General features: G+C 46.8%; 1 protein-coding gene and 1 long non-coding RNA gene across 4 annotated transcripts in view; one reads left to right on the forward strand and one right to left on the reverse strand.

Annotated features, from left to right (window-relative positions):
• LOC125622993 (uncharacterized) overlaps positions 1–3,787 on the forward strand; it is a 25,492-nt gene extending 21,705 nt beyond the window's left edge. For both annotated transcript variants that reach the window (XR_012665081.1, XR_007352872.2), the window contains one exon: positions 3,702–3,787. This is a non-coding gene — a long non-coding RNA (uncharacterized LOC125622993). The remainder of the gene's footprint in view (positions 1–3,701) is intronic.
• Positions 469–16,706, reverse strand: part of RFLNA (refilin A) — a 34,402-nt gene continuing 18,164 nt past the window's right edge. For both annotated transcript variants that reach the window (XM_048821737.2, XM_048821736.2), the window contains exons 3-4: positions 14,078–14,187; positions 469–9,733 (exon numbers count right to left, since the gene is read on the reverse strand). In XM_048821737.2, coding sequence (XP_048677694.1) covers positions 9,379–9,733; positions 14,078–14,187 — 465 coding nt within the window. In that variant the 3' untranslated portion in view covers positions 469–9,378. The remainder of the gene's footprint in view (positions 9,734–14,077; positions 14,188–16,706) is intronic.

Here is a 16,706-nt window from a genome sequence, read left to right on the forward strand (position 1 = left end):
TCTGAAGATAGGATCATCAGTCCCTAGTGATTCCCACACTTTATCCAAGGTCACACTGGAAGTCTGTCGCAGAGCCAGCTGCAGACCCAGCACTCCTGACCCCCAATCTTGCGCCTAAATCACAAGAGCTTTTCTCCCTAAATATCCAGTTATTTAACAACTAACTCCCGTAGATTGTGTTTCACTGCGTATATTCTGTTGAGAGTGCCTTAAGGAAATGCTGAAATGTACTTTCTTCTCCCTCCCTTATGTTCCCATCCCAACACTCCCAATCAAAAGAAAGTTTGGATATTTGTTTTATTGACAACATGCTACCAGCACTTCCTAACCCAAACCCACTAGAGAGAAGGCATCCAATAGAAGCATCACAAAAAATCTCCCATCTAGTTAGAGTACTAACACAAGGCTAGGTGCGAAGTCGCAAGTGGTTGTGTATGGAAGGGGAAGCAAAAGCCAGACATGTGAGCATTCTGCTTTCTGCATTTTATTAAGATATATACATTTGTTTTCTTAAATTATTTTCTATGAGTTGAACAGGAAACGATTATTGTGGAGAGAAAAAAAAATACAAAAATAAAAGGGTATCGTGAAGTACCAGATCACCACATATACAACCGTAAAGTACTTTACAAGCACTTAGAGTATTAGAATTATAAAAATAGAAACACGACACATCCATGAGCATGAGCAACTTCTCTATCCCTCAAACATCTTTCAGTTCCACCTGCAGCTCAGGATTCCCATGAGAGAATACATTAGCTTGTTTGGACAATGGACATATTGGCTAGAGAGGAAAGGGCATCCCAACACTTCTAAAATAAAATGGTGCATCTGTTAGCAGAGTGGGCTTTTTAGACGTGATCAGCATTGGCCCTAACCTTGCTCCCAATGACACCAATGGGGTCTAGCTCTCATTGACTTCAGTGGGAGCAGAGTTAGGTCAACGAGAGCATTTGAAGATCCCACCCACGGTCGCCTATCGCCTGACCCAACACACCTATTGAAATCAACATGAGCCTTTCCACGGACTTCGACTGCTTTGAAAGCCACACTGTGTACCTGGCTCCGCAACAGCGCTGAGTTGAGCTAGGTGCAGGATCTGGGGGCTTCAGGCCAAATTCTGAGATTCACTGTTTTCAATCAGGCTGAGGATGCAAGTCGGGGGGGGGGGGGAGGGGTTGTTTTTTTTTTTGTTCCTCAGCCTCAAGGAAGGAAACTGTGTCTTTGTGTCACTACAGGTAGAATGTCCAGAAAGATTAAAATTATCCTACTTTGTGATGTTCACTTACAGACTCAGTAACCTTTATATCAGATTTCCGCACCCTTTAGTCTTCAGTTCACTTTACACAGATTTTTGCTAACTCACCCTCTAGCTACCTTTTCTAATTTATTTTATACATTTTTTTTTTGCTCGACACAGTCAACATAAATGATAAGTAATATACACATGCTTGCTCCACTGCTCACTGAAATGCTCCTATATAATACTATCCCTTTTTCGACAAGTGTGGAAAGCATGGGCCTCGGACGTGAATCCATGTCTGTTTTACCTCGAGGAGAGCTTCTGTGTTGAGCTGGTCAAAGAAAGGAAAAACCTTTTCAGAAAAACTTTCAAAGTAATTTGTGTTCTGAATTTAATTTTTTTTTTTTCAAAATATGTTTTGGAAAATGTCAAAATCTTGAATTGAAAGATGTAGAAATGTCAATATTTTGTTTGGGGAGGGTTTCTCTTTTTGTCACTGAATGCAATAAAATGAGTGACACCCTGAGTCTGTCTCTTTCTTTCTCTCGCTGGCTCTTTTTCAAAATGTTACCAAGTGGCGAAAGGAATTATGAAAAACAAAGAGAACAAACAAACTCTGGGTGTAATTGATTCTATTACATTCTGTGACAAAATGGTATAGAAAAACAACCCCCTCAAAGTGTAAAAATATTGACAGTTCCAAATTTCTGATGGGATGGCCAAGCAGAACATTTTGAAAAACCGGCAGCTCTTTGCAGAAGTTTCTGGGTTTAAAAAAAAGACTAATTTTCACTGAGGGCAGGAAAGTATTAAAAGAAAGATTTTGACCAACTCTACTCATTGGGCTCATGGCATGATGGAAAACAAACAGGTCAAAAAAGCTCAAGAGTGTGGGTGACATTGGTAAGTAACTGCTCAGAGAAATGCACCTTTTCAAAGCTACATTTACTCATTTGAGATTAACAGCCTGTAACTCTGGAAAAATAAATGTATAAAGATCTTTTGTTTAAAATTAATTATATCCCTCTTAAAAAAAGAGAGCTCTGCAAAATGAAACAAACAGCCCCTTTAAATGCACAACACACTACAAATATGGCATTTATTTGCTGCTGGCAGAAATTAATGGGAAATAAATTTGCCTTTTCTGATTGACGTAGCAAACCTAGAATCCAATTTATGGTGTTCAAGTGAGATGTAACAATTATTGTCCTCCAAACCAAAAAAGGAGCTTTGTTTGCAGCACTTCTGACTATTGGCAACATGTAAATGGGACACGGGGATATGGCTAACGAGTGGGTAAAATGTACTGTGTAGGAAGAAGGCAAGACATGGCTGCTTCTGACTATCGCAAGCACATTGCTGATTCACGCACTGATTCGACATCAAACCAAAGTCCAGCTAAGTCAGTGATTCTCCTAGTATCTAGGATGTATTTGGGTATGAATGCCCAAAGAGACAGATTTAAAACAAAAGAAAACTGACCCATCTTGTTGTATCTACATTACAGGGAACTGACATGGGTACAAGACCACGCTGAATGAGAGGCGAGGTCAAGAAAATCTAGGCTGTAACTGATAACGTTGCTTTGAAAGAGAGCATTAAACTAGCAAACAATAAATGTAGCTGAAACAGGGTCTGATCCGACTGCCACTGAGCTCGGTAGGAGTCTTTTGGCTGATTTCATGGGGTGTTAACTAGAGCCTTTAGACAAGTTAAATAAAAGCCGGGTGCTGTAAGGGCCCAGTCCTGCAGTGGAGCCCCCAGAACCTTGTCCGAGACGGGGGAACAAGGGGAGATCAGACCTGTAGGGTATAATCCCTGCTTAGCATGAGCTACTGGGTTCCATCTGCAGAAACGTTTCCTCTTGCCAATGCATTGAGCACCTTATTCCGCTGAACCTTCGCCCCATTGCTTATCAGCTTATTGTAAATCTCCAGCGGCTGACCAGCTTTCCAAACCAGCTACCTGTGCAATCGTGCACTTAATCTATGAGACCAATCACTGTAATTGCATGTGCCAATCAGGTAACTGCACATACAAATGGTTGGCTAGGGTCGTTAGTATACTGAATTAGCTGGCTAGGTATTTGTACTGCAGCACTGGGCTGTACCGGGAATGAACCAAGTTACCCCACAAATGGTATTTTGGGCACCCCTGATTGAAAACAAGGACCAGATAAATGACTGCAATTGGAACTGTTATACGCTACGGGGCCCGATCGATTATAGATCTGCACAGACACAATCCCAGTCCAAATCAGTCAGAAGGTATTTGAAAAACCCTACAACTACCAGGCATGTGCTATATTATAGTTCCAAGTCCCTGGTTTAGATCCATTCATGTTCCTCTGTAAGATTATTATTCAGGGACATCTCAGCTCTAATAATACAGTTCAGACTACATGTTTTCCCTTTCAGTCCTGCTGGCACCCAGTGACACTGATTTCATTGCTCCCTAGGATGCTCAAAAACCTGCTTTTTCAGTCTCCTGACAAGTGAAATACCCTGCAGCTCTCCAGAGGCCTGATCAGTGAAAACTGTTTGGCAGCCACTGAAGCTGAGCCATGTTCAGGATTCGTGCAGCTGCTGCTTTTTGGACCATTTGGCTGTTAAGAAATCATGTCATAAGTCTGTTTTTTTTTTCTTTCTAAGGCAAAACAAACCAATAAAAATCACGGCACATTTGGATGTTTCTTTCAAGTATGTTTTCTAGTCTAAAAGTGCGTTTAAGTGTTTGCACAGCAAACAAAGCCCAGAACTGGGGGTGGATTAGTTGGGAAGGACAAAGACGCTCGTGCTCCAACCAACGTGTGTTTTACATCTGTCCCTGGCAACGGCTGGACACCAGCAGAACCTGCGCACAGTGACCATGCTTGTGCCTGATGGGAGCCCACCTCAGCTTGGAGTGGAGCTGTTCTGGGAGGGCAAGGGTGGAAAAGATATGGTAAGTAAGGGTTGGGTTGTGCCTTTTGGGCAGTGGCAGGCATAGTTCGGGAACACCAGGAGAACACAGCACACATTGAGCCACCCCCTAAGACAGTGCAGTGTGTATTCCCCTCTGCAGTTAGCCAGCCTGCAGTGCTCCCTGCCCCCGTTAGGGGAGCATGTGTCCTGGGGGCACAGGGACCGTGCACAGTGCGGGTGGGAAAGGTGCCTTGTCCCACCTTGGGCAGCCTCCCAAGAGCCAGTCACAGGTTGCTGAGGAAGCTTTGGCTTAAGCAGAGCGTGTCAGAGGTGTGGGGCCAAAGAATGGACAGCAAGTCAGGTGTCTGACCCTGGATTTCGTTCGCCAACCAGATTTTTTGCAGCAGCTGGCGTTCATAAAGCAAAGGCAGGAAGAACAGACTCCCTAGGCAGCGAAGTGGTGTCTGCCCAGCATGCTGCGATGAGGGAGAGCACAAGGGACCTGCTGCGTCGGCTCAGCTATAGCTGCTGCTGTGGCAAGGGCTGGTGAGCAGAACAAAGAGCCAGTGGGATTCCTGAAGGCAAGACTACGTCAATGCGGAGCCAGCCTGGCAAGCGACGGCCATTTTAGTTTGCCTTCTGACTCTGGCCTGCCCCTTGCAACCAACAAGAGCAGGGAATTTAACAGGTAAGGCTGAACTGCAGCTTGTAAGTCATCCTGTTGGCAGCCTAAAGGACTCATCAAGGGGAAATCAGGTCCAGATTGTCCCAAAAGGTGCAACCTTGGGGTGGGCTCTTCTATTTTTAGAGTGTGGGGGGGATTAAGTTCCAATCTGAGAGCAGGAGTACAGGTTCCAAGGACCTTGGGGTTCCCCTTCAGCTCATGGGGACTGGAGCCTCAATTTACCACTCTGTCCACTCTTTGGAGAGCCCTGAACCACCTAAGGGTCTATCTTCACTGCCAAGTTAATTTGGACTCTTGCTCAGACAGTGGCCCTAACATCCATCCCGTCCACAAACACAAAAACCCCTGAGTCTGGTGGTGTTATGGGGCTGGATTAGCGCTCAGTGGCTGCTTTCGCTCAGGCTGGTAACCCACCCACTTTGCAGTGAGGACACAGGCTAAATCATTCATGCACCAATAGTCCTCCACACCGTCCCAAAATTCCCCTCCATGCACCCAGCAGGACAGACAAGTTCTCCCACAATTCACTGGGAAGGGATTACAGAGCGGCCCAGTTGACCGCCACACAAAGGACCATAAGCTGTGCCCCCTGAATGATGTACATGGGGAAATGCAGTGTCCGCAAGGCCCCAATGACTTGTGTGGCTTTGCAGACAACTCAGACCTGGATGCCAATCACCCGAGTTAACTGTGCCATGAAGGCATACCTTAAGTGCACTGTGGCATGTTATGGGAAGACACCCCCTCACACACAAACACACACACACACACATTTGAAGCTGGATAGTTTGGGGCAAATACTATGTTCCTTTATGCCTGAAGTCAATGTGCTGGACAGAGCAAGTGCACGGCTTTCAGTGTGAGCAGTGTTGCTGCAATCAACACTTCAGAGATAGTGTCAAGACTTCAAGTTCGTGTCTGAATAAAAAAATATGCTTCTTTAAAAACAAACAAAAAACCCCACACACCCAAGAATGGCCCTGTTTCAGAAAGGAAAGCGTTCTGGTTACCCTAATGAATTTCCCTTCCCTATGGCTTCTGAAACAGACCGTAAGGGGGCTGTTGGCCCCGTACTAAGACTCAGTGGGGTTTTTTTTGTCTGGCCATCTCCCAGGACCAAAAGAAAGAGCAAGGGCCGCGGCGACTGACGGTCCCCAGGGGCAATGGGAGAGGCCACCGCTCCAAGTCACCCTGATTGACAGGGCAGGCAGGCCAATGAGAGAGGCCCGGAGTCCCGTCCTCCGTGTGAGTGGGAGCGGCCTGGGCCAGGGTGGGGAGAGCAGGAGCCCGAGTGGAGCCGGGGAGCGGGGCCACGCCGGCCTGAGCTGACCAGGGGCGGCCCGGGGGGTGGGGCTGCAGCCGTCCGGAGCTGGGTGCGATGAGCAGCTGAGGAGAGGCAGGGGGACCCTGGGCAGCGGGGTCAGTGCAGGGAGACGCCCCTGGGGGGGATCGTAACCCCGACGGGGTGGGGGTGACGGGTCCTGCCTCCTAGAGCCTGAGGGCGTGTGGCTGCTGCCAAAGCCAGTGTCCCACCCGTGGCATCCCTGCAGCAGAGCCAGGGCCTGGGCCGTGTGAGGAACAGGCTGTGAACGGCCCTGACGTTCCAGAGACGCTGGCTGGGGTTCCCCTGTGCCCACAGAGACGGGTTTTCCTTTCACCTTTCCCGTTTTGTCCTTATTTTTTAATTGGTTGCTGTTTAATGAATTGTATTTGGTTTGAACTATGTGCAAGGATCAGTGGGTCAGGGAAGGGTCCAGAGTGGAGAGAGCACCCCGGAGTGAGGTCACCATATCTCCTGTCCTAAATCCCCCCAGGAATCCTGGATCCAGCCTTCTCAGGGTTACGAGGGCTCTGCCACACAGGAGAGTTGAAGGGTCAGGCAGGCTTCTGGGTAAAGGGACTGGGAGTGAGGACGCGGATCCTTTCGCTAGCCAATTCCATTGGGGTTGCGAGGAAAGTTCCCCACAATAGCAGGACCATTCACCCGCTTACACAGAAGGAAACCTGATCTTTTTCAAATCAGTTTTCTTAAATATCTGGGGGAGGAGGGTTGTTTGTTTTGAGTTTGTCATGGCATTTTTAACAGCTGTGGGCGTTCATGTGATTACAAACTTTCTGGACAAGGAATCTGAGTTATTCCTTATTATTATTATTCGGTGTTGTAACTTGGCTGGTCATGTGTACACTGAAATAACTGAATCAGAATTGCAGCAAGACAAATACAAAACAAAACACTTAAGAAAACCAAATAGAAATTAACTTCCAGAGCTGTTTAGCTAAAAAGCCTGCACGAGTTACAGGTAACATTTTCAAGAGCTTCTAAGTCCCATTTGCCAAAGTGACATTGGTACGTAGGCACCTAAGGATTTTAAATGAAACTAAAAGTTCCTAAGTGCCCAAGGCCCAGATCCTCAAATATATTTTGGTGCATAATTCCCCTAGGAGTGAGGTATCTAAATACCTTTGCAGATCTCAGTCTGTCTCCTTTGAAAATGGAATTTAGCCTCCTAAATCACTTAGGTGCTGTTCAGAATTTTACCGTAGGTGTCCAAATCCCATACAAATCCAGTGAGAGTTAGGTGTCTAATTCCTTTAGTCTCCATTGACAATCCCAGCCCTGGTGGCCTGTATTCACAAAGCAGTAACAGCTTTGGGATCTTCTATTGCTTTCTTACCCCTCTTCATAGGTATTGTCATTTACTGACGCACTGTTGCTTAGCATTGTTCCTGTTGTAGACTAATCGACACAGAAGTCCCACTTGTAGACACATCAAATAATCTTCGTGGGTGATGCTGGATGGGTTCATTTTTCATAACTTTGAGCATGATTTCCTTAATTCCTTTCCCATCCAGAGCCGTGCTTGTCTTGCTGCAGCGTGTCATCCCCAGAGGGAAATGAAAACAGCTAACAACGGATCAGTACAGTGATGCCACCACATATGGAGTCCTGTAGTAAAACAGAGCCTGCCAGAGCACTGTTCTCTTTTCTCGTTCCCTTTCAATGCTGATGCCAGTTGAAGCCCTAGAGAGGACGGTTTCCTCATGGTTTAGCTACAAGTGAAAGTGAGCATTTAAAAAAGAGCAACCAACTTCCCTCCTGCAGCTTCACCTCACAAAAAATAAAGCACCAGGGGGCTAAATCCATCCTTTGTGAAGAAGAGGTGGGAAAAGGGTGTCAAATCAGTCTCTGCATGCAGATGCCGTTGAACCCAGTGGCAGTATCTGTTAGCACCAGATCTCTGAGAGCCTGTAGGTGGCAGGGAGGGATCAGCCAGGTGTGAATCTAGCTGCTGGTGCTGGTCCGCTGGCACCTTCTGAAGGCTGCCCACCTCCGCGTTTTTACAGCTGCATGGGAACTAACCAGCTTGTGGGAGGAGCAGAGGGTAGGAATAGGCGGTTCCTTTCATTGTCCTTGGATGAATTATTACTATTGTGCACTATTACCGGACTCAGCAGGCTGGCGATGAGCCACGGCCCCCTTCTGCTGAATTTTGGAAACATCTGTCCTGTTGACAGTCTTCAACTCAGAGTTCAAAATTCTGCTCCTGCTATGGTCTTTATCATCTCATACAACAGAAAAGGCTTTTGGTCCTCAAGGAACTGCCCTTGAAAGCATATTCTCCTACACCTAGTTAACCTGATTGTCGTAAGCCGCCTTTGCATAAAATCAGGAAGTAGAATTAGAATACTGAATTAGATCTGTCCTCTCTGTGTGTTTTATCCCAGTTAGCTAAGCTTTCTGCCATTTTCCCTGGCTTGCATCCTCCTTAGAATGCAAATCTCCCCTGAAGCATTCCATTCTTGGCTCCCCTAAAAGCCCCTTGCACGGTATCCCATATGGCATGTAAACATCTGGCTCCTCAGAAGGGTCTCAAATGGGAGTTTGGCACTTGCCTATGCTGGAAGGGCTGGTGCCTTGTTGGCACGATCGTCTTTCCTATTTTGGTGACAATTTTTTTTTTTAAAGCTAAATCGGAGGTCACTGTGGTGCCACAATGCAATCCTGGAGCCGTCCTCCAGATGGGGATTCGGAGTGGAATCAGTGTTTTATGCAATGAAAAATAACAACTGTCTTCTCTGTGTTTAAACACTAGGAAAAGCAGGCGGATAGCAGCTGTGCAGGCTGGATGGTGAGTGTGCAACTGGCCTTCTACCAGATAGGATCAGCTTCCAAGGCACTGCTAAGTCGCGCCTACGTGCTAGAGAAGACCCACGAAGCTGGGAAGCAGCACTATAACGTGGTAACTGCAAACCTAGGGCCTTTGCTATCTGATTTCATTGAAACGCTATTCAAAATAGATATGTCAGAAAATAAAATAAAAATCCAGAGCATGAACATCAAAAACGTCCCACAACAAATGCCAGCCTTTCGCTGACCAAATCCATAAAAAGTATGTCCCCTCTAAGCCTCCTCTTGGAGCAGTTCAGACGCGTCTAAGACCACGCACGCCCAGCTGCTAGTAGTCAAGGGCCTGTTGCCATCAATGAAGAGACCTGGCCAATCTGTCTGTCCGGAGAGGTCAGCGAAGGACGCGGCCTTGTGGTCGTCAGAGCCCCGCACGGGCGGATGAAAGGGTCTCGCTGTAGATGACGCAGGGGCTGGTTTCCTCGCAGAGCTCAAGCTGCACGCTGGACGCAAACCAGCGCTTGGCACAGCCCAGGCTGTAAGTGAGGGTGGTTCGGTAAATGTTCTTGGTGCATTTGGGGAAGATGATGGTTGTGCTCTGGAACCGCAGGGGCTTCTGGCGGGGCTCGAAGATCAGCTGCGACTTGTAGTTCCGCCAGGTGCAGTTAGGCGTGGCGATGACCGTCTCGCTGTAGGCGGTCACGGTGGGGATGGGTCCATAGAAGATGTCGTCCCTGTAGTGTTTCTCTGAGTCATATTTCACCTCCGAGTTGCACCTGAAAAGTACAGCAAGAAGTCAGGGAGCGCATAGAGCAGGAGGGTTCTGTGCTGACCCGCTCCTATCTTCTGCCAGGATACTGGCCCAATGAAAGCAAATGGTGCTCTAGGGAGGGCTGGGCACACGGTCCCCCTGGCGCAGAGCAGCAGCAGAACGTCCTTGCTGCAACCACAGGTTTGCAATAGCCATCTCCGCTGCTATACCCACCCAGCTCCTGGTACTTCTGCATAGTAGTGAATCCAGGATCCCAACTCCCCATGGATGGTGGGGCACAAGGATCCCCCTCCCTGGAGCCTGGCTGCATGCCATAGAGAGCATTGGGACCCCCTGCACAGGCACATGGGTTCCTGCCCCTTTCCCTGCACAGCAGAACAGCTCAGGTTTGGTTGCTTTGCAGTGTCATCCCTGTCCTTCCTTGGGTCTTAGGGTTATCCCAGCCCTAAGCCAGGATCCCTTTTAGCTCTTTTCCACAGTGGGAGCAAGCCCAGAGGCAGCAGTAAAGGGCACAGCTGTTGGCCACTTGTTGCTGGTGCCCCATATGTGGGAGACAGAGGAATTGGAGAGAAACAGATGTTCAGCCAGAGGCTGGAAGGGTGAGCCTGGTCAAAGATTCCTGACATTTTAGGTGCATCCGTGGCCCACCCCTGCTTTTCCACAGGGTGGTGTGCTGGCTTCCTAGTCTCTACCCCAAACACATCAGTGGTCTCTGGCACGGCTTCTGCGGCTAGTCTCTTGGAGCATTGCTATTAACCATGACGGAAAAGGGTTCCCTTGATTTTTAAATCATGCTGCATGTCACCTAGATTGTCATCATGCAGCGCACAATCTTCCCCTGGCATTGTGCCGGAAAGAGGCAGCCCTCCCTTACGGGTAGTGCACAGGGACAGGCTGGTGAGCATGGAAAATGGGCATGCAAGCTGGGTGAAAACTGCCGCTATTGGTTGATGCTCCTGTACCCCTAATGGGGACCCTTAGGTGGCCCTAAAGCAGATGCCTTTCCAGTCTCTGCTGTGCACCAGTGTCCACTCCTGCCCTCACTTGGCAAGAAAATAACACCATGGACGTGGTTATTAAAGAGAGCTAGAGGGGGCTTGAATGAGCTATTTAACACCTTCTTCCCATCCCTCCCATATTAGAGCAAAGGATCACCTGCTTAGAGCAATGGTAGCTTGATTTACAAAGGGACCTTTTGTATGTCCCCTAGAGCACAAAGCCATTTGCCCCAAACTAGGCTGCAGTAGAGGAAAAAGGGAGTGAAGTGACCCGGCAAAACCTCAAAAAGCTGTCCCAAATGGGCAGAGGAAATGCTGAGCTAGCCATAAACCAAGGAGCCTGAGGGAGTGGATGGAGATTGCTTGATGGTTTGGGTTCTACAGAAATGCCAGTGAGGGGTCAAATCTAGGGCTGTCAATTAATCGCAGTTAACTCACGTGATTAACTCAAAAAAATTAATCACAATTTTAAAAATGAATCGCGATTAACCGCAGTTTTCATCGCACTGTTAAACAATAGAATACCAATTGAAATATATTAAATATTTTGGGTGTTTTTCTACATTTTCAAATATATTGATTTCATTTACAACACAGAATACAAAGTGTACAGTGCTTACTTTGTATTATTATTTTTTATTTCAAATATTTGCACTGTAAAAGTGATAAACAAAAGAAACAGTATTTTTCAATTCACCTCATATAAGTACTGTAGTGCAATCTCTTTATTGTGAAAGTGCAACTTAGAAATCTAGATTTTTTTTGTTACATAACTGCACTCAAAAACAAAACTGCAAAACTTTAGAGCCTACAAGTCCTCTCAGTCCTACTTCTCGTTCAGCCAATTGCTAAGACAAACAAGTTTGTTTACATTTACGGGAGATAATGCTGCCAGCTTCTTTTTTACAATGTCACCTGAAAGTGAGAACAGGTGTTCACATGGGACTTTTGTAGCCAGCATTGCAAAATATTTACATGCCAAATATGCTAAACATTCGTATGCCCTTTCATGCTTTGGCCACCGTTCCAGAGGACCATGCTTCCATGCTGATAACGCTCCTTAAAAAAATGAGTTAATTAAATTTGTGACTGAACTCCTTGGGAGAGAATTGTATGTCTCCGGCTCTATTTTACCCGCATTCTGCCGTATATTTCATGTTATAATAATCTCAGATGATGACTCAGCACATGTTAATTTTAAGAACACTTTTCCTGCAGATTTCCCGCAAACACAAAGAAGGTACCAATGTGAGATTTCTAAAGAAAGCTACTGCACTCGACCAAAGGTTTAAGAATCTGAAGTGCCTTTCAAAATCTGAGAGGGATGAGCGTAGAGCTTGCTTTCAGAGGTCTTAAAAGAGCAACACTCCAATGCGGAAACTACAGAACCCGAACCACCAAAAAAGAAAATAAACCATCTGCTGACTCAGACGATGAAAACGAACATTCATCGGACCGCACGGCTTTGGATTGTTATAGAGCAGAACCAGTCATCACCATGGACGCAGGTCCTCTGGAAGGGTGGCTGAAGCATGAAGGGACATATGAATCCTTAGCGCATCTGGCACGTAAATATCTTGCGATGCTGGCTACGATAGTGCCATGAGAACATCTGTTCTCACTTTCAGGTGACATTGTGAACAAGAAGCGGGCAGCATTATCTCCTGCAAATGTAAACAAACTTGTCTGAGCAATTGGCTGAACAAGAAATAGGACTGAGTGGACATGTAGGCTCTAAAGTTTGACGTTGTTTTATTTTTGAATGCAGGTTTTTTTTGTACATAATTCTACATCTGTAAGTTCAACTTTCATGATAAAGAGATTGCACTACAGTGCTTATCTTAGGTGAATTGAAAAATACTATTTCTTTTGTTTTTTGCAGTGCAAATATTTGTAATCAAAAATAAATATAAAGTGAGCACTGTATTCTGTGTTGTAATTGAAATCAGTATATTTGAAAATGTAGAAAACATCCAAAAATATTTAAATAAATGGTTTTCTATTATTGTTTAACAGTGCAATTAATCACCATTCATTTTTTTAATCGCTTGACAGCCCTAGAAAATCCCAGCCCAAACAGGGAGAAGCTGCCAGGTCTGGTTCACGCTGCCTACACAAAATGAGCACTGTGGGGCTCAGCCACCATTAAGATGAGGATAAAAAATAGACACCAAGATAATTAACAATGACTCTTCTATCCTCGTTAGTTTCTCTATCTATATTCCATTGTGCACCTAACCTTCTCTACTGGCTCATGTGCACAAGTCGCTAACCCTGCAAGGTAAATATCCTTACACTGTGTGCTCTTTGGGACAGAGACTGTCTTTTGTTTGTTCTGTGTCCATACAACACCTAGCAGCATGGGGTCCTCATCCATGAACAGCTCCTAGTTGCTACAGTTATACCATATTTTTTATTATGAAAGCTCAGACTGCAGGGAGCTGTGGGACTTCCATGCGTTTTACTGCTCCAAACCTTTCAGCTGCAATCAGCAGGTAAGGAATTTGCAGCTCTGTGAAAAAAGATTAAAAGCTGGGTGTGTGCATGTCAATTACCTCCACCCTGGAGGGAGCCTGGAGGATTATGTGGCACGTGTAACATGATCTGCCTTAATGTATTTTGCACAGCTAGGTGTGTAAGGAAGCAAGTCGCTTGGTGCACATAAAACAAGACTCCTGTGTAATCGTCATAAAAACATGCCTGCCAGCTGTCCTGGGTAACCAGAGATTTATCCGGGTACGTTCCCAGGACGGTCTTTGTGTGGGTTGGGGGGAGTTGCATACACAACCTCCCCTTCCCCCCTCCCTCTTTAATTATTACCACAAGCTGGGTGAGTAACAGTACTGAAAATGCAACTTGGTGTTTTTAAAGTGAATTCCAGGCTGGCAAGACAAGACCCAGACTGTGAGCCCCGCTACCGCATAGGCAGCAAAGCACCAGCCTCCCAGCATTGAATGTCAGCTAGAAGGACTGCCCTTAGGGGGCAGAGGATAGATTGCCCCATGGAGATGAGTCTAACCTTGGCTTCTCTGCTGCAAGCACCAATAAAAATGGACGCCAGTTACGGAGACCACCAGCTCGTTCCGCATTCCAGATGGTAATGGTTTTCTATCCCGGCATGGACTGCATTTGATATAATCTGGAAATGAAGACCTCCATCTCCTATTACCAACCCCGGAACCACCCTCGCTTCCACCACCCGTCAGTTTCTTTTCAGTTCAGGAATTAATCTCCGACTTCCTCCTCCCCTTCACCCCCAACAAAATAACCGTGACACCCATTGATAAACACAGTTAATCTTTTGCAGAAGAAAATGTACCGGGGGAGGGAAGAAACCCCTCCATATGTACCTAATTTCCTGCACAGGTTCAGGGTTGACCTCAATGCTTTCGCCAAAAAACACCGGGAACATTCGAGGCCTCATCTCTGGCACAGAAGAGTTCACAAGAAGGTAAGGGACCTAGAGGACAAACGGGGAAAGAACAGCACATCAAGCATTAGGACACAGCAGAATGCTGCTGGTTTTATTTACAACATACACTGTTCAGTCATTGAACATGCCACCGGCGCTATGGCCAAATTCAACTCTGGTGAAGGTGGGCGCGACTCACTTGAATTCAGACCCCCCGGGTTCATGCTCTGCTGGGACTGCCCAAGAAGACGTCCCCTGTGGCAGGTGATTTTTGAGATGTGGACACAGACTGGAGACACAGCACCAACTCATGTCAGACTGCTGGTGGTAATGGCTTTACATCACAAGGGGCCAAACTTTGCTGCTAGCTAGACTGGTGTAAATCCCAGGTAACTCCATTGACTTCTATGGAATCACTGTGGATTCACCATAGTGTCAATAAGAGAATCTGGCCAATGACTTCATTGGCATTGCACTCCGTTGCACCAGGTCTGAATTTGCCCCTTCCCCCGAGGCCCTTTAACTCCAACTTACAGTCCCTCTTACTTCTGGGAGCAGAGTAGAGCTCACAATGGTTATCCAGTAGATCTGTTTGTGTCAGTGCATGGGGAGGAGGGATCCTTCCTTGCTCAGGTTACAAAGCTCAAAGGCTCATTTATCAAAGGTGGGGCCAGATCCTCAGCTGGGGTAGCTCCTTTGACATCAACACCAATTTAAATCAACCCACAAACTGGGAGGTGCAAGAATAGGTGCTACACAGACTCTGATCGGCTTTTCAAGTGGTTTGGCCCGATGGTGCATCCCCAGTAACACTATCTGTACTTATGTGGTTGCTTTCGTTTCATAGAATCATAGAATATCAAGGTTGGAAGGGACCTCAGGAGATCATCTAGTCCAATCCCCTGCTCAAAGCAGGACCAGTCCCCAATGTTTGCCCCAGATCCCTAAATGGCCCCCTTGAGGACTGAACTCACAACCCTGGGTTTAGCAGGCCAATGCTCAAACCACTGAGCTATTGCAACACCAGATTAGCATTACACAGCGGAGTCTCTGCCAGCTCCACCCTAGACACTGCCAGTAGCCGTCCCACCGCAGTGCCTCCTTCTGAGCGCCCAGCCCTGACGTAAGCTGATCTAGCCCTACAATCCAGGGTTGCCTCTCTACCCTGCAGATTCTTTCATTTGGAATTTTATCCCCTTCCCATATATCTTTTTCATTTGAATTATTCTTCTCTTCCCTTATTGCTCCTGCTATTGTGAGCCAGTGAGACTAGATAGTTTTCATATGGGGTCCCCTGCTCAAAATGGGCCTGATCAGCAAAGTTCCAGATCTGGAGGTGGATCTAGCGTTTGGGAAGGGTGAGGGTGAGGTGGTTCAGACCTGCTGAGGGTGCATCTGTGTTTTGTATATTCCTTCCTCTCCTGCTTCTGAACTACATAGGATGGAGTCCACCTGGATACTCACTGCTCAACCTCTGTCTTGAAATGTCGCTGCCCAAGGATCATGAGGAAAATCCTTCTTGAGGCAGGGATCTAACAAAGCTTCGAGTTTCAATACGTTTTCCAATAAGCACTGCGCATGAGAGCCTCAGTGGCTTTGTTTCCCCCAATTAGTGCTCTGTGCTGGGGCAGTACATAGTGATGCACAAACGCCCACTTACTCCAGTGGGAATGGAGAAGTTAAAACATCATAGGCCACATTCCCCAGTCTGCTACATCCACTTTGCACAGGGTAAGCATCTCCCGCTACCCCTCCTCTGCCAGGGGGAGTGTCAGGGGCATGGCAGATCAGAGCTCCATTGCCCCAATGCTCCTTCGGAGTATGGTCCCTGTGGAGCTGCAGCTCCAACTTGCACCGGGGCAGGGCAGCTCTGCATCAGGGAGCTGCAACCAGCCCCCTCTCTTGTAACGGAGAATCCAGCCTGATGTACCTTGATTTGGGCTATTCACCCCTGCAGCTGAGTAGCCCTCACGGTCCTTGCTAGAAATACTGCAATCCCCAAATGTCCAGGGGACCTGCAGGGAGGCGGAGCACCCTACCGCTGAGTTCAGCAAATAAGCTATTCACCGCCCCACAGCGGTTTCTGCTTTTTCTTCACCAATGAAAACCTCCTGGAATGTTTGTTCCTCTAGCCTAGGAGAGCACACTGGGACATTGGGGAGATTAATTGGCGCCTTTCGTTATATTTTCTCAGCTCCGTTCATAGCAGCAGCCCTGTGAATCTGGGGCTTTAAAACAAAGTGACCTAGAGCACTGGGACAGACTCTGAGCACCTTCTCCTGAAGCTTGTGAATGTAGCTGCTTTGCAACTCCTACATGGGATGATGGTGTCAGAAAAACTGGTTCGGTGAGGAGGGCACAAATGGTAGATAAGTACCCAACTCACATCGAAAATCACTGGGATTTGGATGCCTTTGAAAATCTGCCTTTTAGTCTTAAATGTTACAGTTGTCAATGGAATCCCGTCCTATAATAAAGATAATATCCCGAACATCTAGAGCGCCTCCCTGACTACCATTTGAAACTCAATTTGCAAACATTTCAGCCTCAATGTCTTCTTAATGAAG

The sequence above is a fragment of the Caretta caretta genome, chromosome 15 (assembly GCF_965140235.1).
Source record: "Caretta caretta isolate rCarCar2 chromosome 15, rCarCar1.hap1, whole genome shotgun sequence".
NCBI lineage: Eukaryota > Metazoa > Chordata > Testudines > Cheloniidae > Caretta > Caretta caretta.